General features: G+C 54.5%; 1 protein-coding gene and 1 long non-coding RNA gene across 4 annotated transcripts; one reads left to right on the plus strand and one right to left on the minus strand.

The window, feature by feature from the left end:
- Nucleotides 1–719: 719 nt before the first annotated feature.
- Nucleotides 720–12519, minus strand: RASD2 (RASD family member 2). Of its 3 annotated transcripts, none has more exons than XM_082420466.1 (3): nt 11475–12519; nt 6715–6994; nt 720–3188 (listed from the first exon to the last, which is right to left on the minus strand). In XM_082420466.1, exons 2-3 carry the CDS (start codon nt 6983–6985, stop codon nt 2659–2661), a joined length of 801 nt encoding a protein of 266 aa, XP_082276592.1. In that variant the 5' UTR covers nt 6986–6994; nt 11475–12519; the 3' UTR covers nt 720–2658. The 3 variants fall into 3 exon arrangements, with proteins under 3 accessions (XP_082276592.1, XP_082276593.1, XP_082276594.1); XM_082420467.1 differs by having other exon boundaries at nt 6715–7106; XM_082420468.1 differs by lacking the exon at nt 11475–12519 and adding an exon at nt 10882–10957.
- On the plus strand, nt 11048–22171 carry LOC309640965. The gene is made up of 3 exons (XR_014252466.1): nt 11048–11246; nt 20317–20421; nt 21542–22171. It is a non-coding gene; the product is annotated as an uncharacterized lncRNA (long non-coding RNA).
- Nucleotides 22172–25336: the final 3165 nt, after the last annotated feature.

Here is a 25336-nt window from a genome sequence, read left to right on the forward strand (position 1 = left end):
GTCAATCACGCAGCAGGTGTGTGGCTGATGCCCTTCCCTCCGCCGAGGGAGAACCTCGGTCCAAGGCGCCATGTTCGGGCTTACATGGGGACAAGACCTTCTCCCCCCACCTCCACCTGCCACTCCCCTCCCATGTCCTGTCTCGTTTCACACAAGGGCACACTGTGCTTGTCCAGTGTTCACCATCCAGAAAGTTGTATCAACCATACATAGACATGGGCCGTGTCCTGATCTCAAGGGTTGACGGTCCAAGCGAGGAGGCTGCCCATTGCTGACATTCAGGGCGGGTAACACTTTATGGCGAGGTGTTCAGCACCGTCCCTGGTCTCTACCCACCAGGTGCTAATAGCATGCCGCCCCCCTCCCCAGTTTTGACAATCCGAACTGTTTCTAGACCTTGCCAAATGTTCTCTGGGTGGTTCTGGAAGCCCCCCAGAACTTGGTCATATGGTGACCCCAAAGGGCTAATGGCCCACGGGGAGGCCTCTCTGTCTGACCTGCCACTCCTCCAGAGGGCCCAGGAGCCAGGGGTTTTATCCCTGCCACCCGCGCCCCCCCCGCCCTCCACATACTTAACCTTAAAGGCTGACTCAGTGCTGACACGCAGGGCAAGGGCACCAGGCAGGTGCAATCTGGGGAGGGAAAGGCCAGCTTTGGTTGGAGGAAGAGCCACACCTCTTCTTGGAAATACAGAAAATACACATGGTCAAGGACACGGCTTAGAAACAAACCCACTTTAATAGAGAGTGTACACAGAGAGAGGGGGAAGCAGGGGTGTGACTGAGTGAGACCAGGCCACACACCTGTCCTGGCCAAGGTACCCGGTCTGCTTAGAGGGTTCAAGCTGGGGCCAGGTGTGGGCACAGAAGCAGGGTCAGAGTGGCTGCCTTGAGCAGCAGGGGCCAAGGTGGGGTAGGGGGTGTGCAGAGCTGAGGCCAGGGCACGTTTATGTCTGTGTGTTCATGTGTATGTACATGGATATACGTGGGCACAATGTACACAGAATCTACAGGAGCCCTCAAAGGCCGATTTAGGGACAGGGTCAGGGAGACAACACCTCAAATCCCTGAAGGCCCCAGGGGATGAGGCAGCATCAGGAGAGGGGCACACCATGGTGCGTGCTGAATGCCAGACCTAACCCTGCTTCTGCCACTCACAGGCTTGTTGTGTGACCTGGAGCAAGTTACTTACCCTCTCTGGGCCTCAGATTCACTAGATGACCACTAAGGTTCCTTGTGGCCCTGAACTTCAATAGTTTCAAGGAGGTTTAAAATATAAAATGTATTTTGTAAGAGCTGATGACAAGAGCCTTTGGTCCATGGGTTCAAATCCCACCACGCCTGGTACCCAGCACAACCCAATCCCAGGCACCAGGAAAAGGCCCACTGGGAGCTCTTCCTACCTGCCTCTCCCGGGCTCAGCTCTGGCTCCCAGCTGCTCTTTCATGCCTCCCAATAGCTGCGTGTACAGAGGCAGCAGGGGTGGGCAGCGGCCAGGCGGCTGGTGGGAAAGAGGCCAGAGCCGGGGAGGCTTGGCCTTGGGGGCGTAAAGTGCATTGCTCACCCTCTTTGTTTCCTAGCACACGGTGGACCCAGCACCCAGCAGGCGCTCAATAAATGCTTGAGGAACCAGCACAGTAGAGGACAGCGTGGTTCCAGGTGGAGCTGCGTCCTGAACTAGCCGGGAGGCGGAGCTGGGGCCTGTCACTTTGCGCTCTGAGTCTCATCCACCCGCTCTGGGAAATAGAGGCAAGAGGAGAAGCTGCCCTCGCAGGCCTGCCCCGCCTGTGTGAGTGTGAACGCTGAAGCTTGGTAGAGGGCTGCGTCCAGCTGCAGACAGGCCACAGAAACCCCATCTGGAATGGGGGACGAAGGTGTCCCCAGTGGAGGCAGTGGATCTACACTGGGGGGGCCTTGCCAACGAGGGGTCACTAGGCTTTCACAGTACAGCAATTTCCTTTCCTACTGGGAACACGACATAACAGCTGCAACAACAAAGCACAACCAGCAGACGAGAGGAACCTGGGAGAAGAGGCTGAGGAAGGCGGTCCAAGAGATGGACAAGGGCCAGGCGACGTAGCCACGCCTCCTTCGAACACACAGACACCCCTGGCTCAATGTCGGGGGCAGCTGAGGGCCAAGTTGGGGGGCAGGGGATAGAACCAGCTGAGCCAGAGGGTAAGCGTTTCAGGATGGGGTGGGAGGAGACTCCCAGCTGCCTCCTAAACCAAGCTGGGTCTTCCTCCAGGAGAGCGGAGCCCTCTCCCAGCTGGCTCTGGGTCTCATTTTCATCTGGGATGTTCCAGGAGTCTCCATTGGATGCAGGGGTCCTGGCCCCTCTGGCCCCTCAGGCAAGCGCTGACTTGGGTCCTGGCATAAGTTCAGATGTCACCCAACCTTGCCTCTTGTCCTGCAGGGATTCCCCTCCCAACCCACGGAGAAGCTGAAACCAAGAGGGAGTGGCGGAAAGGAGGGATCAGAGGGAAGTGGTTGAAGGCAGGAGACTGCACAGAGGCTGGAGGCTGGGGTCCTCCAGTCTGGCGCCAACGTGACTGCTGTTGGGGTCTCATGGGGGGGGATGCGGGCAGCGGGCACCCGGGGCCACGCCCCACCCCCACCGTAAGGCACCGCCCAAGCCCCACCCCAGCGTCCCGCCTGCTCACTGGATGGTGCATTTGTCCCGCTCGCGGGCCTGGCCCTCCCGGAGGACCTTGGCCTTGATGTATTTGAGGTCACTGTTGACGCTGGGGCGGCGGGCAAAGGGCGAGACCATGCCGTAGGCGTCCATGTCCTTGACTCGGCGCATGCAGAAGGGCCTGGGGTGGAAGGCGTCCCCGTACTGCACGGAGATCTTGCGGTGCAGCGCGGGGCTCATCTCGTGCGGCAGCTTGGCCATGCTGAAGAGCACGTAGAACATCTCATCCACGTTGGTGTTCTTCTTGGCCGACACCTCGAAGTAGGCACAGTTCCCGTCGCCCGACACCAGCAGCTCGGCCTCGGTGGTGGGCACCTGGCGGCACAGCTCGCCGTGGTCGTTCTTGTTGCCGCAGATGACCATGGGCAGCTCCGCCACTTCCTTGGTCTTGTTCTTCAGGCAGGACTTGACCTCCAGGATCTGCTTCTGGAGGCGCTTGACCTCGTCGAAGGATTCCCGATTATCCAGACTGAACACCAGGATGAAAACGTCGCCTGTGGGGAGAGGAACCCCAGGCGGTGAGTTCACAGGCGCCTCCTGACCGCACCACGTGCCCTCGCCCCTCCCCGCTCCCTGACTTGACCTTCACAGTGACTCTAGTGGGGAACTGCTATTATTCCCCCCATTTTCCAGAGCAGAAGACTGAGGCCCAGAAGGTTAAATCCCTTCTCACAGAGCTAATATGTGGCACAGCCTGGTTCAAATACAATCAATCAGCCCTACATTTCCCGGCAGGGCTGGAGACAGGGTGAGTGATTTGTGAGCTTGTGTGGACTGTGTTAGAATAATAAGAAATACAGTTTCCACAAGAGCAGGGGTCTTGCTGTTCAGCACACATCCCCAGGGCCTGGAATAGCCCCGGAAGCATAGTTGGAATGCAGAGTGTTGGCATCAGGCAGGCCTAGGTTTACCTCTTGCCCCCTCCACTCACTGGCCACACGGCCTTCAGCGGGTCATACCACCTCTCTAAACCTCAGTTTCCCCATCTGTCCCATGCAGGATGCTTTTGAAGGTTTGATGAGAAAATGAATGGAAAGTGACACATGCTCAGTGATCTCGGGTCTCAAAAGGATAATGAGAACAAGCACCTGCGAGAGTCGTGTGGGTTCCCCCTTGACTCCTCATGGAACATCTGTGAGGGAGATTTCATTACTTTCACGTGACAGGTGAGCCAACTGGGGCTCAGAAAGGGTGAGCAACCAGCCCAAGACCACACAGCTCAGGTGTAGCTAGGCCGAGATGTGGACCCGATTCTGTCCTCACCTGGCTGGTCCTGGCACACACAGGTGTCCTCTGATTCTTGAATAAATCACGTATGAACAAGTGAACACTAGCTTCCGAGGCCCACGCTACCCCTGCTACAACTCGCTGCATCCCTCAGCGCAGGTCTTTGAAACAGGGATGATGGGGAGGTGGCAGGGGAGGCGGGGAGGGTGAGAGAGAGCTGGTGCCTCCACCCCAATTTCCACATCTCACTACAATGATCACAATCTCACACTCAAAGTACCTTTTGCACTTTGACTTAAACTCTTGAGAACCTGTGGGGAGATGTTAAGATCCCTGTTTTATAAGAAACCGAGGCTCAAAGGTGCCTGGGGCTGGCCCAAGTTCTCCAGAGGAGAATCAAGTGATGCCAGCTTCTGGTAGCACTGCTGCCTCCTTCCTCTGGACCCCCGGGGCACGCCATTTGTCCCCCCAGAATAGCACACGCCACATTCAGGACCACGTTCCAGCCAATGATGCTCTCTGGAGCAGAGGGAGATGTCGTCACGGCGCACAGTGGGTGTTCATAAAGCTGGTCCTGTGGACGGGGTGGGACGGGATGGAGGACGGTGTGGACTGTTTAGAAAGGCACTTGTAAGGCAGCGCCAGCCTGGCAACCGTTTCTGCTTAGGCTGCCAAACCCATCCCGTTAAGGCTAATCCCGGGCCCCTGAGGGCTCTGCAGCGTTGACATATTCAGATGGAAGGCTGTGATGCCAAACTTCAGAGACGCCTGGCTGGCAGCTGGAAGGAGAGCTGGCGGCAGAATTAATGGCTTTCAGAATTTGCTGTGTACCAGCACCAGGTTGGAAAATGAGGCACGGGCTGGTGAGTGAAAAAAGCGGGCAGCAGGCAGATGTGCTTGGAATGATATGTGCACGTAAAAATGAGACGAAAATACTCTCTGTTATGGGGACACAAATGTGAATGTCAAAGTGTTCATGGGGGGTCTGGAAGACTGATGGGGTGGCTACCTCGGGGGAGGGGGCAGGAGCCTGCGGTTGGGGGCATGGGGCAAGGGGGCTTTTTAGCCTTATCTGTATGTTTAGAGGAGGGTGTGTTTGTGTGTTATTTGTGTAATTAAAAATTAACTTTGGAAATACGCATGTGGTCCCTCTCCACATCTACTCTCTCCCTCCGTTAGCCTTATTTCTGTTGGTGGGCACCCAGTCCCCTCCCCACGGCCGGGAGAGCAGACATCCTTGCAATCTCCATCGAGTCCTGGAAATGCCCCCCACGCGATTTCCTGCAGTCCTCGCAGCCACCCTGGGAGGAAGCAAGGTTATGCCCATTGTGCAGCTGGGAAGACTGAGGTCCAGACGTATGGTCACACATCTAAGCCGTCAAGTGGTAGAGCCAGGACTGGAACCCAGGTCAGCCCAGGCTCCTTCTGCCCACACACTCCCTCTCCAAAACGTGGGGTGGGACAGTCTGAGTGTGATCTGGGTCAGATGGTCAGCAAGGACAGCCGGAAGAGGAAGCCATCTGTCCAGGGCACTCAGGGAGGAGTCTTGACCGGGCCGTGGGGAGAGGGGTGGGCATGGCTAGGGTTTCTTGGTGTAGAAGTATCTCGATTTGTGGGGTTGTTTTAGTGATGGCTGGGGGGTTACTTGCTCATTCCTTCCCTTCATCGCCGCCCAGCAATGGCAGGTGCAGGGTTTAGGAAATGGGCCTGCATAGCCCATCGCAGGCATACTGCAAATGTAGGTTTAAGACCCATAATTCTTGAGCACTTACCTTCCAATCACCAAGCACTTTCCTTATATTAACTCATTTAAGTTCTCACAAAGACCTTTGGAATGGGTGCTAATTGATGCCAACTTACAGATGAGAAAACTGAGGCACAAAGAGATAAAGTCACTCGCTCAGAGGGACAAAACCAGGAAGCAGTGGAACCAGGATTCGGACCCAGGCAGACCAGTTTCTGGACGTGTCCTCTTAGCTACCACACAAAACTGCTTGAGTGATGAAAATCATGGCCCAGTCTCACATCTCTACCTGCCCCCTTAGTCTCCCACAATCTCCTCCCTCCCCACCACTCCCAGCCGGGCCAGGAGGCTATAGGAGAGCCCAGTGGTAAAGCATGAGAGGCAGACTCATTTACCAGCTGTGTTATTACCTGGAGTAACTCAACCTCTCTGGGCCTCAGTTTCTCCACTTGTAAAATGGAGGCAAATACCTGTCTCCTAGGTTAGTTGTGAGGATTAAATACATACATGCCAAGCTCTAGAAACAGGCCCAGGCACACAGCTCTTGGTAAGCGTTACCAAGCGTTGCCATGGCCGTTACTGTGATTATTACCGAGTTCCCAGCATCCGCAGGTCCCCACCAGCCCCTCTGGCTGATCCTGGGTCCTGCCCCTGCCTCTCTGAGAGGTGGAAAAGCCCTGCAGTGTTAATAGATCAGAGCCCGACGGACTGACCCCGGGCCCTGGAGCTCTCCTGGGTCACCCCCACAGAAGGAAGGCAGCAGCCCCTCTGTTCCCTGGGGAGGTAAAGCCCCAGTGCAGAGTCTATCAGTTCCTGATCTGGAAGGCAGCGCCAGCAGCCATGAGCAATCGATCCAGAGTCAGACAGAATGGAACTGGGGACCCGGCTCCATCCTTTGCTCGGGAAGCAGCAACACCTCTCTGACCTTCACAGTGCTAAGGGGGCTCGTCGTGAGCTTCATCTCAGATAGGCAAGTGCCTTGCAAACTGTAAAGTACCGAGCACACACGCTCACATACTCAAGCACCTGTGCCCACCCCTGGCACCCACCTGTGAGGATGGAGAGCCTGCGCATGGCAGGGAAGGGGTGGTTGCCGGACGTGTCCAGGATGTCCAGCTGGTACATGTCGCCGCGGATGTTGTAGACCTTCCGGTGGAAGTCCTCGATGGTGGGTGTGTACTGGTCCTCGAAGCGGCCGTTGAGGAAGCGAGAGACGATGGAGCTCTTGCCCACCCGCGAGGCGCCCAGCACCACCATGCGGTACGAGTTCTTGGCGGGCACGCTGAGTGTGCAGTTCCCACTGGACAAGGTCTTCATCATGGCTCGGGGCTGCGGCAGAGAGCCGGGAGCCGGCGTCAGGAGGCCCGAGGCCCGGCCTTGCAGCCCTTGCTGGAAGCCTTGGCCTCCCCTGCCGGCCACCTGTCTGGTCTCAGTTTTCTGTCTGTACAATGGGAACACTGGACTGGGGTCTCTCTAAAGGTCTTGGAGTTCTGCCTGCTCGTCCTTCTCTTGTTTTTTTCTTTCCTCCTTCATTCATCCACCCATTCACTCATTCACTCACCCTTGCGTTCATTCACCCCTTATTTATTTGTTTGTTTGTTTGTTTATACAGCACGGGACTGCTGGGGCTTGACTCCTCGCTTTACCACTAACTTGCTACTGCTCTTGGGTAAGGAGCTTAACTTCCCCGGGAGTCACTTTTCTCATCAGAACTTTCTACAGGCGCCTCTTGGGCTTGCGGGAGAGGCCGAAATGGATCCAAGCTCCAAACCCCAGTTAAAGATAAGTAACCTCCAGGGGCTCCATCAGGCCCACCCAAGGGCCATTCACAGTCCAGCCACCCTCGTTTCCTATCTCAGCAGCTGCCAGAATGCCCCCCGGAACCCCTAGTGAGCTTGCGCTCTGCTGGCACCCGCCTCCAGCCCTCAGCTCGTGCTAGCCCCTCCCCCAGAGCACCGTCTTCCCCGCATCAGGGTCTGGCTCACATGCCACCTCCTCTCTGAAGGCTCCTCTGCCTCCTGCCAAACCCAGCAGGAAGCCGCCCACCCATCTAGAGAAGACGAGCTACAAATGGGTGCAGGCCTGCTGAAATACAGATCTCCTCTGCCCTCAGCGGGCTGCCACACAGGGTGGTGCAGGTGGGGCACTGCACAAGGCCCCCGGCTGGGTGGGAAAGTGGGAGGCCGTCTTATTTGGTGTTCATCTGCTCAGAGAAGGCGCCTTTTCTCAATCTGCACAAAGGGCTGTGGTGCTAACTCTGACTGGTCCCCACCCCGTGATGCCCCAGGTCAGTAGCCTGGAGAGCCTCATTCATTCACCCCCTGGCACTCTCCAACATCATAAATGTCTACATCTGCCATGATGCTAAGAGACTTCAGGTGGAGACACCTCTTGTGTGTGAGTTTTCTGGCACACGACCTGTTCAGGGCGTTCTCCTTGCCTGACTGAGAACCGCCGTGCAGTAAAGCGGCTCTCAAAAAGACCTTTATGAAAGCTCTGATTGGTAGCATTTGTCAATTTCCATGAATACTCCCACCATGGCCGATGCCAAGCTACCATGATCTCAATGAATGAATTGCAAAGGGACGCACACAATAAGCCGGCTCAGCCCACCGCTGACCCAGGCCTGGAGCCATGACAACGATCACCAGTAACCAAGCCCTGCAGTGTGCCAAGCACTGTGCTAAGTATAGAACAATAATAACAGCTGACGTTTATTTTGCAGTTAATATATGCAGAGCGCTCCAAGTGCTGAACGTGTACTAACCTGCTTCATCCCTCAGGAACCCCAGAAGGTAGATGGTTACCCCAATTTACAGATGAGGAAACTGAAGCACAGAGAAGTTTAGTACCTTGCTCATGGTCACACAGCCAGTAACCAGCCAAGGAGGGATTTGACCCCAGGCAGTCTGCCCCCCTGCCATGGAGTACCCTCACCACCTCCCTATGAAGTACGTATTCCCTTCCCTGTTTCACAAATAAGGACCTGATGCTTAAAAGTCTACATGACTGGCCCATTTAGTTAATAAGGAAGCCAGGATGGTGACTCCAAGCCTACGACCTCTACATCCCCTTTGCAATTCATGCCTGAAGCCAACTTCAAATTTATCCCACAGGATTTCAGTGCCATGTACACAGCAGGTGCTCAGTAAATGATCTGTGAATGAATGAAGCAAATGGCTCTACCTTTGGAGCTCATTCAAAGCCTCCTTCTGGGGCCTTCGCCCTCCACCCACACCCTGTCTAGCTGGCCCAGGGGGCTGCAATGAGGAGGGTCTCAGTGCCCTGAACACACCCCTGGGTGGGCAGTAGGGGAGAGAGGGCTGCAAGCCAACAGCACTGAACTTTTTTCAGTCTCCTCCTGGGCTGGGAGAGCCAGGCTGTGTGCACCTTCAACGGAGGCGGGCTGCTGGGGAAAGAGGTCCCACACCAGGATGGCCCCCTCCGCAAGTCCCTCTGCAGGGACCTTGGATCTTGGTGGTCACCTCTGTCTACACAGAGAGGGAAGGAGGCCAGTAGCCCCCAGGGACAGTGTATCTTCTGCCCCAGCCTCTAGCCCAGAGCTCCTGGTATAGACGTGCTAACATTGGCGACTGAATGGGCCTGAGGAAGTCAGAGGGAGGAGGCATGGGGTCAGGAGAGGGCAAAGAAGGAGAAAAAAAAAAAAAAAAAATCTGTGGCTTTCCTCTCTGAGAGAAGACTGCGAGTCTTCACATGGCCCCAGCCACGTGGGGCTGTGTGAAACGCCCAGACACCTGGCCGTCAGGTGACAGCACCTCCCACCCCCGCACTGTTCTTCCCTTCTCCTCCCCCAGAGGAGGCACTATGGGCAGCGCTGTAGGCACAGCTTCTCTCGTCCACCGCTGCCTGCTCCCTTCTCTCCATCCTCAGCCAGGCTGACCCTACAGTGAGGAGTTCAAAGGGTCCTTTGAGAATGTAGATTCCCCCCTGGAGGCCCAGAGAGTGCTTAGTGGGGGCCACTAGCAGCACAGGTACCCAAATGCAAGTTCTGTGACTCATCCCAGGGAGGCAGAAGGGCCTGGAGCAGAGATGATGGGGCCATGCTGGGAGAATGGTCAGCACAGCTGAGCAGGCCTCCATCGTGCTGGGTGCTTTGCGTGCCTTATTTCAACGACTTCACAACACTCCCATGGAGAGGGGACCACCATCAACCCACTGGACCAATGGGGACACTGGAGGTCGCAGAGGCTGAGTCACTTGCCCCAGTTCACACAGATGACTAGCTAGGCCAGGATTAGAATCAGGCTGCTGGCTCCAAAACTGGGGCTCTTACCTCTATAAAAACCCACCCCCTGGCCAAAATCAATCTTTTTCAAAACAAAGTCTGACTCACTGAAGCCTCAGCTGGGGTCAGGCGGGGGGAATGACCCCAGAAGCCTATTCTCATTCCCTCTCTCTCTTGCTGCAGACAGTTGGGGTCAGGCACCCTGCCCAGTACTCCCCCAAACCTTGTCCAGCCAGCTCCCAGCAAATACATCTGTGCATTCACCCCATTCTTCTTCCTCAAGCCCCTCTCCCAGGGCCTGCCTGGAAGATGGAGGGGTCACAGGGGCAAGAACAGCAGGATAAGAGTTTGGCCGCATCCTCCTCCTTGTGGTACCCTGAGCCCTCCCTCCCTCCCTCCCACACACCCCAAGCCTCCTCCATTAGCACACATCCCAGCCTCTCTGGACCCACGTGCATTCACTGGCCTCTATGCCCACACTGAGGGGAGTCCTGGGGGCTTTGCAAAGCCAATCTCACCACCCTTGACAGCTCAGGGTGGTAGAGAGCAGGCAGACCAGCTCTGCCTCTCACCAGCCCAGCCACCCTGGGCAAATGACTGGACCTAGTGGGGCTGGTCATCTCTCAAATGGTAGAAACAAACCCACAGTGGCCCTCAGAGCTCAGTGAGAAGCCAAGAGGCCCACACAGCTCCTAGCACACAGCAAGCAGGTTCCTTTCTTTGTGGCACTTCCTCTTGGCAGTCAAGGGGCTGCCTGGAGCAGTCAGGTGGGGAGGGACTGGAGTGCAGGCAGAGGTCTTGGGGGACACCATCTTGTCTCTCTGATGCCAGGGGAAGCCTGAATATGGGCTTCTGAGCTGGCTGCCCCTTCCCAGCCCGGCCTCCCACCTCCCATGAGGTCCTGGACAACACCTTCATCATCCTCCCAGGGCCAGGGGCAAGGGGAGGAGAGAGAGCCCCGCAGAGGTACCTGGGAGCCTTCTGGCCAGCTGGTCACAGGAAACCCTTGTTGGGAAGGGGATCGCCCAGGAAACTCACTCCTTGCACCAACTCCCCCCAAAGCTCACGGAACTCTGAACAGGGGAGGCGTTCCTTAATCTTCCCTCCTCAGAGGAGGTCCTCACCAAGCCCACCACCAAATGGCCCCATCCCAGCCCCACCCTCAGCCAGGTTTGCAGGCTGCAGCTGGCTTAGGAAGGAGAGGGGCTGTGTTTGGGGTAGGGAAGTGCCTCTTCCTCTCTGAGCCTCTGTTTCCTTATATTCAAATCGGCTGTTACTCCAGATCTCTTAAATGGAAGGCTTCTAGCACCAAATCTGGCACATAGGAGAAACGCAGTAAGTCTTTCTTTCCTGGAATAAGCACCCAGCCTGACACATAGTAGGTGCTCAACTAATTTCATTTTCTCTAGATAAGTGAAGTTGCCGGATGATCATAATAGGCGCTCAATCAGTTTAACTTTCCCTAGTCCTGTAAAGCTTCACCTAGCCTTCCGCTGACAAGCTTCAAACCCTTCTTCCCGGCTTCCCCGCTTCCCCAGTTCTGCTGGGGTGTCTCCCTCCTACCTGGGAGTGGCGGGCCGGGCCTCTGGCGCGGCTCGGACGGATGCCCGCAGGCGCCTGGAGGTGCGGGGAACCGCCTTGCTCTCCGGCCGCCGAGCCTTCCAGAGTCCTTGGCGGCTCCCGGGTCACTCCGCCGGGCTCCTCCTCTGCGCGGCTCGGGGCGCCGGGCTGGGCGCGGCCGGGCGAGGGGACACGGGGAGCCGGTGCCCCATGAGTGGGTTCCGAGGGTTCGGCGGGGCCCGGGCGCTGGGCGGGCTCCGGCTCGCTGCCGCCGGCCCTGCCCTGCCCGGACCCGGGGGACTCCTGCTGAGCCAGGTGCCCGGAGGCGTGGGGACGTCCGATCCCGGGGTCCCTGCCTGGGGCTCCGGGGTTGGGGGAGAGGGCAAAAGGAGCAACTCCGGGTCCTTAGAGACTCCTGGAGGGTCCTTTGCAGGTGACTGTAGGTGCGTGCGTATGTGCGCGTCCCGGGTGGGCGAACCTATCCGACCGCCTATGCCACCTGCTCCGCCCGCCCGAAAGGGGATCGCTCGGGTTGGGGGGGGGGTGCCTGCCCGGTTCGGCCGCGGCCTCCTCCTCTGCCCGCAGCTGTGCGGCTCCCCCGGCGCCGAGGGACGGCTCCTTTCTCCCTGCAAGGCGACGCCAGCAGCTGAAGGAGGAGCTGGGCGCTCGGCTCCGCGCGCCTGTGGGAGGGGGCCTTAAACGCCGCCCTAACGTTTCGCAGCTCCAAGTTAGCCTCACACAGGCTCCTCCTCCCACTTCACCCACTCCGGCCCCCGGAGGAGGTGAACTTTCTGCGGGGCCCTGGCTCTTCCCTCCTTCCCTCTCCTGGAGGCGAACGCCCCTCTTCCTCTCGCAGGGCAAGGTCAATGGTCCCTCCGAAAAGTGATCGGAGCCCAGGCTCCTGATGGCGGTCCCAGCGGCAGAAGCCCAGCTCAGGCCTGGGCGCCCTCCGCCGCCCCTGCGAGCGGTTCTCCGTGGACCCGTCGCGCGGCTAGCACTCGCTGCCTCCGCGGCCTGCAAGCAGCCTGTCCCGCCACCCGGCGCCCGCCTCTGCCTCCACTAGCCCGCTCACCCGCCTTCGCCCGGCGCCCCGCCCCCGGTACTGCGCTCGGCCAATGACGGCGGGCCCCGCTGCCTGGCCCCGCCCCATAGCCCCGCCCGCGGCCGCCTTGGCACCTCAGTCTGGCGCTCCGCGTGCCCGGGCTTGTGGGACCAGGGCGCAGGTGGGGGCGGCCGGGGGCGCGGGGAGCGCGCGGGGAGCGGAAGGCGGCGCGGGCCTCGGAGGCTGACGTCTGTGCACGCGCTCACACGCGCACCGCGCCGGCCGCAGGTGACCCGCGAGGGAACCTAGCCCCTCGCGCCCGGTCTGGCGGCAGCCCGCTCGCAAGGCTCCCACGCCCTCCTCCTTCGCCGAAATTCCCAGGGACCCTCCCGGGCGCCCATTCTGCCCGCCCGAGCCTCTACCTCCCTCCCGAGGTCTCCGGGCCTGCGGGACCCCGCGGGATGACACATGGGCCGCGCACGTGCGGTCAGGAGGGGCCGCGGAGTCACCCTGGCCTAAGCCCTCGTGAATGGAGGTCTGTGCGGCAAGCAGGCCTGAGGGAGCACCGTAGAGAGAGCCCTGCTGGGGACGTCCTGGGTGCCCTTGGGCAGCACCTCTCTCCCTTCCCTTCTCCTCACCTTGAACCAGGGCAGACATCAGTCATTATTACTTAGTATCTTCCAAGACCCACTCCTCCCCACTGCCCCAAACACGTTTTTTGAAGAATTGTTATATCACTGCCTTAAATGGGAAACCAGTATCACTTGCCATAAATAGAAGGTAAGAGCAAAAATAAGCACAAGGAAAACAAACCAAGTTTATTAGATTCTAGCAGGAAATTGGCCTGCCAAGGCTTGAGATGTGCCCTCAGTGAAAAAGGGAGGTCGAGGACTTCCCTGGTGGTGCAGCAGTTAAGACTCCACGCTCCCAATGCAGGGGGCCTGGGTTCGATCCCTGGCCGGGGAACTAGATCCCACATGCATGCCGCAACTAAGAGTTCGCATGCCACACCTAAGGAGCCCGCCTGCCACAACTAAGGAGCCAGTGAGCCTCAACTAAGGAGCCTGCCTGCCGCAACCAAGACCCAGCACAACTAAATAAATAAATAAAAACATCTTCCCAGCAATCAATAAAAAAAAAAAAAAGTCATTTAAAAAAAAAAAAAAAAAGGGAGGTCGGCCAGCTTTGGAGAGGTGTTAAAGACCTTTTAGCTCCCAACAGAGACTTTCTCCTTCAGTGTTATCAGGAGGCTGAAAAGAAAATGTTCTCACTGTGTGATGTGGTAAAGGGACACTGAAGGCATGCAACTCTCTGTCTGTCCAACCATCATTTGGATCAGCCAGGGAACTGTCCCTCACTTCCAGAACCCTGAACATGGGGGATGTCTGCCAATCTGCCCCCAGACCTATTCTCCCACCTCATGATAGTCAGTGGGATCTGGGGGGGCACCAAGCTGAGGGTCCAGCTCCGTTGGGTGAGAGATTGGTGTTCAGTCTGCCTCTGTGTCCGCTCAAATCTCTGGCCTTGGGCCAGTCATGGAAATTCCCTGGGCCTTGGTTATGTCATCTATAAAATGGGTGTGCTATGCTAGGTCCACAGAGTGACAGAAGTGCTAAGATGGTCTTGGACTTTGATTATAGAAAGTGGCTTGCTCTGCTTGTCCCTGCATGGTGTTAAGAAGTTAATCAGAGAAGATGGGGCAGATGGAGGTGGAGGGCCTAGATAGAGGACTCAGTGCTTATACTTCTTGAGTGTGATTAGTCCCCTAACCGGAGGACGTGGAATATCTAGGCCTCAGAAAGGCTGAAGGGAAGTGCCCAAGGTCAGCCAGCCGGCAAGTGGTAGGATCCCAGCCCAGTGATCTTTCCTCATCCAAAGCACCAGACTTTGCTTCTAGGAACTGGCTTCAGCCCAGGAGGGTTTGTGCTCAGCTTGATGCACAGAGGCTGTGAGCCTTGAGCTGCCTGTGAACTTGGCAGCAGGAGGCAGGCAGGGTGGTATGCTTCACCTGGAAAGCTGGGGTCAGTAGGACTTAGGCCACTGGGCCAGTTCCTCCACACCCACCCCGGAAACGTGGCAGGCGGCCAGCTCTGAGCTGGCTCAGGAACCCATTACCTGCTGCTTCAACTGAGTTCTCTGTCCTGAGTGGGTCACGCTCCACTGACCATGTCCCCATCTTGAGGGGAGCTGTATATGGAGACCCACCTGCCCCTGCCCCCCAGTGCAGAGTGGCTCAGTCAGTAAGCAGGTGCACATAAGGAACTGATGCGCAAAGAAGCTTCACGTGGCAATAGTACACCTCCCGCGTGTGCTCACTTTCCTAGTCTTCCCTGCCCTGCCCCCCCATTTGTTTTACCATTGCACATGGACCATTTGTTGTAGCCATCTCCTTCCTTACTGGACTCTCTGTTACCGCCCACCCCCCCAGTCCCGTAACCCATGACCACTTTCATCTTTTTCTAAAAATGCCATCCCTTGCTCAAGAATTTTCAATGGCTCCCCATGGCTTAAGATATAAAACCTAAACTCCTTAGCCCAGCACACAAGGCCAACAACCAGGATCTGATTCCCAGCATGCCTCACCATTAGCCTGCATTTCAGCCAATCAAAGCACTTCTGGGTCCCTAGAGAAGCTGGGATTTCCCTCCTCTGGTCCTTTGTATATGCTGATCCCTCTATCTGGGAAACCTTTTTCTCTATCTACCCTTTGAACTTCTACACATCCTTCAAAGCATGTCCACACCTCTCCCCACAAAGCCTCCTCGCCTTTCTAATCGTGTGGATCTCATCCTCGTCTGGGCTGCCGTGGCAACAAAAGCTGGCTCTTGCACTGTGGGTAACTGACCAGCCCCTTAAACCTCAGTTTCTTCATCTGTAAAGTGGGTGTTATACTAGTAGCTACCTCATGGGTTGTTGGGAGGATTATGAAACCCATTAAGGGTCTCCCACTGGGGGGCCTTGCATACAGTGGCCTTCGCCATGGTTACTTCGTCTATGGCCTGTGATACATCCCGTCTCACGTTTTGGACACATGCCTCATCATCTCCACTTACATGTGAGCTCCTCAGAGAGGGGACGGAGCCTGATTCATCTTTGAATTCCCACATCATTAAGGACAGCATCTTGCACACTGAGTTTTTAATAAATGCTTATTGAATTGTGCTCAGCTGAACAGCCTCAGAGCAGAAGAATGCACAAGCTCTCCTTGGAGACAGGAGGAAGGGAAGGGCAGACACAGGGAGGCAGTTCTGTTTAGTCCTAACAGCACCACTTACAGGAAGGGAAACTGAGGCTCAGGGAGGCTGTTCAAAGCCAGGCAGCTAATGAGGGGCTGAGTTGGGATCTCAGAGACCTTTCTCCAAAGGGAAATCAGGCATTTACCCAATCAATGTGCTGTCACATCTCTGGCCACTTTTCTGGAGCAGTGTTTTCTATCCCTGGTAGTCACCCGGGGGAGCTTTTAAATGATAACAAAGCCCAGGCTCCCACTCAGAGATGCTGATTTAATTGCTCTGGGGTTGCGCCTGATATCCACACTGTTTAAAGCTCCCCCAAGTGATTCTAATGTGCAGCCAGAGTTGCTAGAGCAGTGGTTTGTCAAAGTGTGGTCCCTGGACCAGCTGCATCACAGCATCTAGGACTTGTGAGAAATACAGACCCCTCCCCAGACCCTCTGAATCTGAAGCTCTAGGGCGGGTTTTAACCAGCCCTTTCAGTAATTCCAGTGCCAAAGTTTGAGAACCACTGACCAGAAGATTAGAGTTGGCAAAACCTTATATGTCATGCGGCTCAGCCTTCTTATTTTGCAGACAAAGAGATGGTTTGTGGCTTGACCAAGTTCAACACATGTTAATGACAGGCTAGATCCAGAGCCCACGTACTGACTCCTAGCACAGGGCTCTTTCCTGCTTGAATGTACCATCCAGGGCCACGCAGCCCCTAACTGGGTCTCCGGTCCCAGCAGTCCCGGGCATCAGAATCAGCCTTGAGCCTTCGGCAGAGGACAGTGGGTCACCAGCTGCACGAGCCTGGCTGGATCAGGGGCACAGGGTCAGGTGCTAGCCAGTGCAGAGAACAGCTAGTTGGAGTAAACTGGCACCACACCTGGCATTACAGGACCCTTCCAAACACCCCTGGAGGTGGAGGGATAAGGACATAGGGGGTGATCCCCGGGCCAAAGGTCTGCAGGAGCACAGTTGAACCAGCCACACCCTGTGCCCTTCCCCTCATCTGATCACTCCTGCCTCCTTCTGAGCTGAGATGGTACTTGTCACATAGTAGGTGCCCAGTAAAAGTTCAATAAATGAATGACTGAATGAATAGTGGTCAGTTTTCTCTTCTTTGCAACAGGAATATTGGGTCAGATCCTCTCTGAAGCCGCATCTGATTCCACATTTCTAAGCTGAATGAATCCCACTACAAGGTGACTCAGGTGCCTTCTAGCATACGCAGTTTTTATGAGAATTAGAAAAAGGCACCTCCTCTAGGCAGAGGCAACTCCTCTCTGAGGCTTATGCTTTGGAAGGGAAAAGCACAAGCTGAATTTCCTTACCTGAGTGCCCTTGAGCAGTGAGCAACCTGTACAACCATACAGGGCAGCCCCTTGTGACAGTTTTGCAGGGACCAGTGATGACCAGGAGGGTGTGATCATTATACCAGGCCAAGCCAAGCTGAGAGTGTGGCCAGAAAAGAAACAACCAGAGTGAACCAGAGACTTTAATCGTAACAAGGACCATTCATGCAGCCCCTACTCCTCGCAGGCACTGGGTTGATCACTGTAACTACAAGAACCCATTTTAGCCAGGCCACAACCTTCTGTGGGGGTGGAACTAGGATCCTCATTGGTAAATGAGGAAACTGAGGCTGGGAGGGACTCAACTGGCTTAAAGACACCTGGGTAAGGAAGTAACAGATCTTGCACTGGCACTAAGTCTGATTGATGGCAGTGGCTGCCTGTGGGTGGGATTTGCCCTCAGCTGCAGCAGCAGCAATAACCACAGCTGCTTGTGTGTATGAAAATGATCACAGCCATGATCTCCACGCATGCTCCCAGTGAAGTAAGCAGGGAAGGGTTTTTTTGTTTTTTTTTAAAATTAATTAATTAATTAATTAATTTTTGGCTGTGTTGGGTCTTCGTTTATGTGCGAGGGCTTTCTCTAGTTGTGGCAAGCGGGGGCCACTCTTCATCGCAGTGCGCGGGCCTCTCACTATCGCGGCCTCTCTTGTTGCGGAGCACAGGCTCCAGACACGCAGGCTCAGTAGTTGTGGCTCATGGGCCTAGTTGCTCCGCAGCATGTGGGATCTTCCCAGACCAGGGCTCGAACCTGTGTCCCCTGCATTGGCAGGCAGATTCTCAACCACTGCGCCACCAGGGGAGCTCGCAGGGAAGGGTTTTTGTTCCCATTTTACAGCTGACAGAACTGAAGCTCAGAGATGTGCAGTGACTTGCCCAAAGTCATTTGACTAGTAAGAGGCAGAGCCTGGATTGTAAAATATCTAGGTCTTTGAATATCTAGCCCTTTGATCTTTTTATGATATCCTATTGCCTTCTTAAGACTTGGCCTAAACATGCTATAACAAGCCCTCTCATCTATCCACCCATCCACCCAACATCATCATCATCATCGTCACCATCATCACCATCATCATCATCATCATCTCCATCATCATCTCTGTCATCATACCTATCATCATCATCATCATTTCCAACATCATCACCTCCATCAACTCCTCCATCATCATCTCTGACATCATACCTATCATCATCATCATCTCCATCATCATCACCTCCATCATCATCTCTGTCATCATACCTATCATCATCATCATCTCCATCATCATCACCTCCATCATCATCTCTGTCATCATACCTATCATCATCATCATCTCCATCATCATCACCTCCATCATCTCTGTCATCATACCTATCATCATCATCATCTCCATCATCATCACCTCCATCAGCTCCTCCATCATCATGTCTGTCATCATACCTATCATCATCATCATCTCCATCATCATCACCTCCATCAGCTCCTCCATCATCATGTCTGTCATCATACCTATCATCATCATCATCTCCATCATCATCACCTCCATCATCATCTCTGTCATCATACCTATCATCATCATCATCTCCATCATCATCATCATCATCATCACCTCCCAAGCTCATGGAACTTCTGCTTCTCTCCAGATGTTTACTGGGCCCTTTGGCCTTGACTTGGTGTGATCCAGATGGAGGCAGAAGGGCAGCCCAACTTCCCTTAGCCTTGTCCTTTGGCCGGGACTCCACAGATGTCTTCTCCATCCTCTACCACATCTGATCATCCCACAGTCCCAGGAAACATGCAGAACAAAACATAACATGGAAGAGAAGCTGAGGCAGAAGAGGTTAAATGGCAATGGAAGAACAATAGGCCTTCCAACCTAATATTTATCAACTGCTTCCCTTACACCAGGCTCAAGTTGGGGAGACAGGCCCTGTCCTAAGCATGCTACACAATTAACTCCTTTAACTTCCTCAACAACCCTTGTTATCCCCATTTTCTGGACAAGGAGACTGAGCCTCCGAGAGGTGAAGTAACTGGGCCAAGGTCATTCAGCTCTAATTGGTGCAGCTGGGATCCTGAGTCTGTCTGGGACTCTGAAGCCAGTGCTCTCTCTGCCGTAGGAAGTTCCCTCCAGTGCGGCATTCTGACTGCTCCTCTGGGCTAACGCATCCTGATTCTGACCTGGAATCTGCCCTGGGCCCCTTTAACCGGGGGGTGCCAAGGACCCTGGGAGTTAGCATGGCCCTCCGGATTCTGACAACCAGCTGAGTCGCTGGCCTAGGACCTCTTGTCTACAGAGAAGTGCCTGTAAACCCTCACTTCAAGAGAGATTGAGGAAGGCCAGACACAGAGACTCAGCCAAACACTGTGCAACTTTGCAGCCTGGCCCCAGGTTACCCCTCCATCTCTGGCATTACTCCCTGTGAGTGATGAGGCAGAGAGGTGCCTTGACTCTTGCTTCTTCCACCAGCACCCTTTCCATCAACATTGTCCACCCCTTTATTCACCCTTATGAGCCAGGTGTCGTAGAAAGGGCACAAGCTTGGCCACCAAACAATCTTGGATTCAAATCCTGGCCCTGCCTCTCACCTTGTCTTGGCCTTGGATGAACTAGTTCTCTGCTTGATGACAGCTGCCTCGGTTGCCTCATCTGTCAAATGGGCTGTTGTGAGGACTTATTCATCCCATCATTCAGTCATTCAACAAACACTTAGAGAACACTGGGCTGGGAGCCTACCGTCTAGCAGAGAAGGGAGCCTGTGATTTGAGGAATGCATTGGAGTTGACCAGAGAAAGAGTGTTTCAAGCAGAGGGAACAGGACACGCAAAGGAAGAGAAAGAGTGGCCCACTGGAAGAACAAAAACACACCCAGATTGTCAGGAAAGCCAAGAATGGGAAAATAGCACAAGATGAGGCTCAGGAGAAAAGCAGGGGCCAGACATGCCGAGTGGCACTTGGCACACAGTAGGCACTCAGTCAATGTGAGTTGCCTTCCCCTGAGCCCGGAGTTGAACCCCAAGCCCCAGGTGCAGGCCGATCCTCGTGGAGAGCGGGGAGTCTATTTCCTCTCCTGGTTGGTACTCGGCACTTCTGCTAATGCCACGTAATGCAGTGGGCTCATTACCTCTGAGTGCTGAGCTGGGAGGCAGGGGGTAGAAGTTTGCCAACTACCTTGGATCTGCCAGAAATAGAACCCAGTGTTCTGGGATGCTAATGACCGTGACCCTGGTGTATTTCTCTTTCCTTTAGTGGTCTCCAGCCGATGGGTTGTTTGAAGAAGAGGAAAGCAGGGTAGTGGAAGACAGGCCAAGCCAGCTGTGCAGAACCCCAGCTCCAGGCCCATGCAGTTGGAAGGTGAGCCTCGCTCTATGCACCAAATGTGCTTCTCTAAAGCTGTGCATAATCCAAATTTGTGTAATTCACATCTTATTTTCCATCTGGGTTCCATGATTCCTATCAACTCCTCGCAGAAGTTTATCTATAAATATGGCCACTCACAATTCTTCCCATGGAGAGGTGGAGTTTATCACCTCCCCACTGGAGTCTGGGGCGACTGTGTGACTGTGGACTTGCTTTGACCAATAGAATGTGGCAAAAGTGACACTGTGCCACTTCCAGGCTGGGGCCCAAGAGGCCAGGAAGCTTCTGCTTTCACTCTCTCAGAATCCAGCCACCACGTAGTAAGGAAATCCAGGCTGTCATAGGGGAAGCAGAGACCAGGTGGTGAGAAAGACCACGTGGAGGATGAGAGGTCATGTGACATGCCCTTCTAGAACCTTCCAGCCACAAGCTGAATGCAGCTGCATGTGTGTCCAGTCTATTTCCTCTCTTGGTCAGCACCCAGTACTTCTCTTGTCTAGTCCATGTGAAATAGGAGCCCTGTCCGGCCTACCAGAGAAGCATAAGAAATCATAAAACCGTTGTTATTTTAAGCCCCAACTTTTGGGATGGTCTGTTATATAACAAAAGACAACAGAAATGGTTCCATTTGCTTTTTGTCTTCTAACCCTTAGTTCTGACCGCAGTGTCTGCAAGGATGTACAGGCCCATCAAATACCAGAAAGAAAACTGACTTATTCTGAGCCAACCATGAGCATCCAGTGAATCCTTATTTTTCCCGCCAAGTCACTTTGTTTCCTACCAAGGATGCCTCAGAAGAGCGCCTGTGTATCCCTTCTGCCTCTCGGTTCCTTTTCCCTACTCACCCCGCCCCAGCAAGTCCTGTGATCTTTTTTAACCCCACCCTCCCCTGGGATCCTGGCTCAATTTCGGAGAAAATATACAAGGCCTATGAGTTTCTGGCTGTCTTCTAGAATATTCTTAGCATTGTGTTCCAAGCAGAGGCTTTATGTCTTACAGACTTTTCAGAGGCTACAAGGCATGTGAACCCTTCTCTTGCTAACATCAGTCACCTTTCATGACATAATGAGTGTGCAGGTGTGCTTAAAGAGACTTTCTCCTTGCTCTCTTATAGGGGAGGAGGTGGGAGAACACCCTGCCTGACCACAGGAAGCATGAGGGACAACCCGGGAAACTGGAGGGCCCTGTGCCCTTCTCCCAGGAACTGCACGCTCCTGCAATCCGGAATGTGATCACTTATCAGAGATGCCATCAACTGGGGCCGAGGCCTGGCGCTCAGAGATGGGTCTGCTGCTTGTCCCCAGGAGAAGCTTCAGTTACAAAGTGTTTCCCTGCCCGGCTCAAACTCACACCCCAGCCTGGGGGTCCCTGCTTTGTGGAATGTTTTATTGGACGAATAGATGAGTGAATGAACTTCATGAGAGAATGGTGGGATGGTTGAATAAATGAATGAAAAGATAAATGAATGAGTGGAGATCCAATGACTGCTACCAGAGTCAATTTACCTGCGAGGCCGACAGGTTCTATCCCATTCCACAGCCTAGATCCAGACACATTACAGCTACAACTTCTGCCTCTTTGATGGGCCATGGGGCCATCTTACTCTGTGTGGAAAAGCAAGTCTCCTAGACATTTTATCCTACTTTTCCCTCTTTCCATCCAAGGCTGTATCATTAAGATTAGGATTATTTAACTGTAAACTACAGAAAATCCAAAATAAAAGAGGATTAAACCAGAGAGTTTATTTCTTGCTCAGGTAAATGAATTCTGGAGGTGAGGGGGCTGATGTTCTACAGAGCCAGAGATCCAGGCTGCTTCCAGCTTTCTGCTGCACCATCCCTGGGATATGACCTCATCCTCAAGGCCCAAAATGGTGACTCAAGGCTAGCCATCACTTCACAACCTCACAAGCAGAGGAAGGGGTGAAGAAGGGCATACCCGCTTTTCTCTAAGGATATTTTCTGAAAATTGGCCAGAACTGAGTCATATGGCTACACCAGGCTTGCAAGGGAGGCTGGGAAGGGTGACCTTTATTCTGAATGACCTTGTGTTCCGTTAAATTTGGGATTTTCTGTTATTAAGGAAAAAAGAGAGAACTGACACTGGACAGTCATCCAGTAGGCTCCGCCACGATGACTAAGAGAACCATTACTTGGGAGCCCACACTGGCCCACCGTTCCATCCTGGGGACCCCCTTTTGTTTCTCTACTATCAGTTCCCTAAGAGCAGGGAGACATTAATCATGTGTGGATTCTCAATACCCAGAGCAGGGTCTGTCACGCAATAGGTGCTCATCCATTCAGTAAATACAAATATATTTAAGCCTCTACCGTGTGTCAAGGCACTGGTCTACCTGCTGGGTATAGAATGGAAAACCAGACAGGCAAAATCCTGCTATCAAGGAGCTGATGTTGTAGAGTGAAGAGGGGGATAATAATAGTTATAACGTAGGATGTAAAGTAGTAACTATAATAAATACATAATATAATAAAAGGTCACATAGTGATTAGTGCTCTTCAGAAAATGGACACGGGCCAGGTGTGTGACAGGGTGATGAGGAGCTACCGTGGACAGGTGCTGAGGGAGGTGCATTTCTGCAGAATGAGGCAAGGGGGCGAAGCAGGTGAACCTCTGTGGGAAGCGCGTTCCAAGCAGAGGGAATGGCAAGTACAGATGCTCCGAGGCAGGCATGCGCACGGTGTGTCCACGGAAAAGCAAGGAAGCTCAGGAGCATGTGAAGGAGTAAGTGAAGAAGTGAAGTGACGAATGAATGAATGAATGAACGGTGAGCAGCGTATGTCCCGGCAGAAGCAACCCCCGGCTGCACACCGGATGGTGTGTGTTGTCTCTGGTTAACAGCGGGACCTTGTTGATTGTCGGTTCCCTCCTCTACAAAATTGGGATAATACAAGCCCCTGCCTACTTGGTCGAGAGAATCAAATGCAAGAAGCACTTGGAATTATATAAAGCAGACTGTATCTGTGAACTCCAAGTAGTGCCATGACTATTATAAAGCCACAGTCAGACAACTTCCCGCTCAAAGGTGGCCAGGAAAGGGTCCTTTCTGACTCCACCCTGATGACAGGCTGTCTTGGGGGAACCCTCACAGTGGCGGCCCCCTGCCTTCCCCTGTGGCTCCCCTATTTCCCCTCTCCTATCCTCCCTCCCTCCCACCCCCCTGCCTTTCTCCAACATTTCCTGGTGCCCTCTGTGGGCCAGGCCCTGTGCAAGAAGCCCCTGCCCTCTGAATTCCCAAGTCCATTGTGAAAATAGACTGCCAAACAGGTTGGGACACTAGAGCTTTCACGGAGGTCTGTGCAAGTTGCCTGGGAGTATCTAAATCTGCCTGGAGGAGAAGACCTGAGGCTGGGCCGAGGCAGGGGGCCACTGGGCTACGAATCGGGCCTGATTCTAGCTCTAGTTCAGTCCCCAGCTCGCCGTGTGACCTTGGACACCACCCCTCCCCCACCATTCCGGGCCTTAGCTTCATCTGTAAAAAGAGATGGTGATTGTACACCCTGGCAATCGCCCACGCGGTGCTTTTGCCAACCGAGGGGCCCAGCTGTGCTCGCCCTGAAGGGTGTAGACAAGAAAAGAGAAACCTCGGTGCAGCCCGTCAGGAGAAAGGCCCAGCCTTCCACTCCGCCCAGCCGGACAGTGGGCTCACTCCCTGTTCGGGCAGGTGTTCAGGCAGAGGCGGGGATGCCTTAGAGAGAATCTAAAAGCCCAATGGTGACTTGGAGTGATGGCCGCTGAGGCCTCTTGCCACAAATTCTGGGAGCCTAGGAACAGTTCTAAGGGCAACAGAAGGTCAGACACAGGAAGACATCTGATTTGGAAGCCACGATGCCAGGACGTCTAGGAAGGAGAGGCTTGTGCAGCGAAGCTGGGTTGTCTGCGGGGGTTGCGACAGGAGGTGGGGTTGCATGGGTGAACTGCTTGAGGTTCCGGGTGGGAGAGCTTCCAGCAGTCTGACTGTCAGACAGCCTGATGCTGGCCAAGTCACTGAGCTTCCCCAAGCCTCGGTTTCCCCATCTGTAAAATGAGGATGCTGAGAGAATTCGAGAGAGTACCTCAAGGCTCGTTCAGGGCTCAGCACACAGCAGGCCCTCGTCATCGGCGGTTTCTGGTCCCGTTGTGTCACCAGAAGGATGCTCACCTCCCCCTCCCTGCTCGTGACCACGGAATCCTGATCTCACCGCCCAAGCCCAGGGAAGCCACCTGCTTGCTGTAATCTTGAAACCGGTCCCAGACCTGCTTTCTCTCTCTATCTTGCCTGACAAGCCCCCAGAATCACTCCTGGTTTTTTTCTTCCTCATTTTCCCCTGGGGGCCTTTTAATTTCTTCCTCTGTATCATAAACACAAAACAAGTGTTTCAACGTCTGCCTCGAAGGCAATCTGGGAAGCAGAGCGACTCTTACATAAAGACCAGATGAAGCCCACGCTCGCCAGAAGGGCCATCTGGACTCTTGCTCTGCCACCCATTCCTCCCTCCCTCCGTCCACTTGGGAACCACTGTTGGTTCATAATTAAGGCCTGTAAGGAGGAGCTGGAGGGAGCAGTGATGAGGAGCCTAATGTAGGCTAATCGCCCAGTTGCCCTGGCCTTGGGCGGCCCCAACTGCAAGCCAGAGCTCGCCCCCCACCCCCGTTCCCAGTCCACTTCCCAAGTCCATGGTCCTCCCACCTGGGGTCCTGGCATTGGAGGAGAAGCCCCGCCATGGCAAAGAAGCTGGAGGAGAGGAAGGCAATAGAGTCTAGTCGTTACTCTCCCAGATGCAGGGGATAGAAAGCCTGGGTGTGGCTCTCAGCACCCGCACTCCTGGCCTGTGTAACTGGAAGTACATCGCTGGGCCTCTCTGAACCTCAGTTTCCTCATCTGCAAAATGGAAATAATACTGATACCTAC

Source organism: Balaenoptera physalus (genome assembly GCF_965194825.1).
Source record: "Balaenoptera physalus genome assembly, chromosome: 13".
NCBI lineage: Eukaryota > Metazoa > Chordata > Mammalia > Artiodactyla > Balaenopteridae > Balaenoptera > Balaenoptera physalus.